General features: G+C 26.8%; 1 protein-coding gene across 1 annotated transcript; it reads left to right on the top strand.

The window, feature by feature from the left end:
* Positions 1-226: 226 nt before the first annotated feature.
* On the top strand, positions 227-1398 carry EIN_338880 (leucine rich repeat containing protein BspA family protein; the record flags this gene model as incomplete). The annotated part of the gene is made up of 1 exon (XM_004256970.1): positions 227-1398. A coding segment is annotated over one exon (1172 nt), but the record flags the coding sequence as incomplete, so codon positions are not given.
* Positions 1399-2794: the final 1396 nt, after the last annotated feature.

The raw sequence follows: 2794 nt of genomic DNA, 5'->3' as shown, positions 1-2794 counted from the left end.
TATTTCAAAGAAATTGTGTACTATGATTTTTATTATTTTTGTTATTTGATTATAATAAGTGTAGTATTATTATCATCATTACACAATTAATTATAACAATTAATTTATTAATATTATTATTGTTTTTATTATATTTTTATATTATTTTACTGATAAATTTAGTTTTGGTAATATACAAAAATGTGTAGTTATATATTTAAACAAATAATATAATTGTATAATCAGAATGTCCACACTTAACAACTATCACGTCATGATAGTCTCAAAGTATTTCAAGAACATCAAGGACTTTATTAATCTTGAATTTGTATGCAAAAAGTTCAAAGGCAATATGGAGAAGTTTTATTATAACCCAATTCCATTGAATTACATCACAGCGAAATACTTCCCAAATATCGAGACACTTCACTTGTGGAGCACTCGCGATGAGAACTTTGGCAACGGATTTGTTATCAACATAGAATCAAAAAATGATCGATATAAAGCCAGTTCAGACAGTGAACAATATGAAGATGTCAATGAAGATATAGTAACTGTTTTGGAAAAGACTTTTTATCAGATCATAGTGTGGTTTGGTGTTAATTATGGTACTGTTGAAAAAAACAAAGATCGTAACGTTGTATTTAAAAGTGTGACTTACACAAAATACAACAGACACAAACATGGCAGTAACATCCCATTAAATGTAACAGCAATTGGTAATGGCTGTTTTGATAAATGCAAAACGTTGGAAAGTGTGACAATCCCATCAAATGTCAAATCGATTGGTGATTATTGTTTTTATGGTTGCAGCAGTCTCAGCAATGTGATACTACCATCAACAATGACATCACTTGGTAGTCAATGTTTTCATGAATGTACCAGTCTAAGCAGTGTGGTAATACCATATTGTGTGCCAGTACTCAAATATCAATGTTTATGTTGGTGCAGTAGTTTAAGTCATCTTACAATACCAACAGGTGTGACATCACTTGGTGAGGAATGTTTTCTTGGGTGCACAAGTTTAATAAGTGTGGATATCCCATCAAGTGTGTCATTCATTGATAGACGTTGTTTTGATGGATGTCACAGTTTGACAAGTGTGACCATACCAACAAGTGTCTCGTCACTTGAAAATGGTTGTTTTGGTGAATGTGAAAAACTGAGTGGTGTGACTATCCCATCGAGTGTGACATCACTTGATGATTTCTGTTTCTGTTGGTGTAATAGTCTAAGCAGCGTGACTATACCATCAAGTGTGTCATCACTTCCTTATGATTGTTTTGAACATTGTGTGTGTTTGAGCAGTGTGATAATACCATCAAGCGTCACATCAATTAAGGATAAATGTTTTATCGAATGCCCTCATCTAAGCAGTTTGACAATACCATCAAGTGTTCAAAAATTTGGTGATCATTGGTATTCATCAAACACAATCATTCATTACGAGTAAAACTGATAATCGAGTTTTTTCAAAAATTGTGATTAAAAATAATATTTTTTTAAATTCAATAAAATATATATTTATTAATTGACATTCAAAAAACATCTTGAACGTTACTTATGATTAATATTAAATTAATCTTCATTTATAATTTAGTAATTTTTTTAAATTAATCATGTAAGTTAAGACAACATAATAAACACGCTCAATTCAATATTCAATGTTTGTTAATTATTTTTCAAAAACATAATAAAATAGTTTTTTGAATAATCAGAATAACAACAACAATTAATTTGATTATTGTGGTTATTTAATTAAAATTTTTAATTTAACATTTTTTGGATTAAAGGTAAAAAACTGCTTTTGATATTTTAACCATTTATTATTGTTTTAATTGTTAATTATAATTAAATTGTAATACATGTTTTCACATTAGACAGAAACAGTTTTTACGGAGTACATTCAGCCCCTGTAAAAAATAGTAATATTTTTATTTATTTATATTTTTAAAATCTATAAAATAAAGTGAAGGCGAGTTAAAAGACTAAAACGATTTATTATCCCTCCTGTAAACTTGAAAATAGTTTAATTCAAAAAAATAATAAAAATTTATATTAAAATTTCATTATATGAATTTTAATAAATACACATTTTGATTTATTCTATCAAACTAATATAATACAAAAGGCAACAAATATTTATTTACATATAATTATTGTTCTATTTTATATATAACATTCATCATTCGTTCTTTTGATAAAATGATATTTTGACTTAGTACTAATGTATCATTACAGTATTTCCAAATTGCTGTCCCCAGTCTTATTATCATATTTTTATCAATTAAATTCCCATCAGGCATTTTAATATAAACATTTCCTCTTATTCCTTCTCTGTTTTCGTTTTCATAAAACACTATAAATCCGTCTTCAAATAAAAAATCTTCTAATAAATGTAAAACATCCCTTTTCTTTTCGTTTTGGATAATTCGACTACATCTCTTTTTTTCAATTCCACTTTTTTGAAATTCTGTCATTTTTTCTGATCTTCTTCGTTTCATAAAGTTGTGAAAATCAAATGTAAAAAATGTGTTTTCTTCATAAAAAGTAATTGACTTAATGTTTAAAAAATCATGAGAAAAACTACTTGTTCTGTTTGGTTTTGAAAGTGTTATATCGGCTTTTGTTGATATAAAAGCTAGAAGGGCACATTGTAAATTGGTTAACAATGTTCTTTCATTAATGCACCTTATACATTCCTTTTCTTTGTATTTGTTCATCAATGACAGACTTTTTAATTGTTTTTGTTTTTTTAAAAAATTAATCCTATTTGTTTAATTTGTACCTGTTTTAAGTGTTATTATTTTGTTTA

The sequence above is a fragment of the Entamoeba invadens genome (genome assembly GCF_000330505.1).
Source record: "Entamoeba invadens IP1 unplaced genomic scaffold scaff_1105074724569, whole genome shotgun sequence".
NCBI lineage: Eukaryota > Evosea > Mastigamoebida > Endamoebidae > Entamoeba > Entamoeba invadens.
Note: the sequence above shows the minus strand (reverse complement) of the source record. Positions and strands in the feature narration are given on the sequence as shown.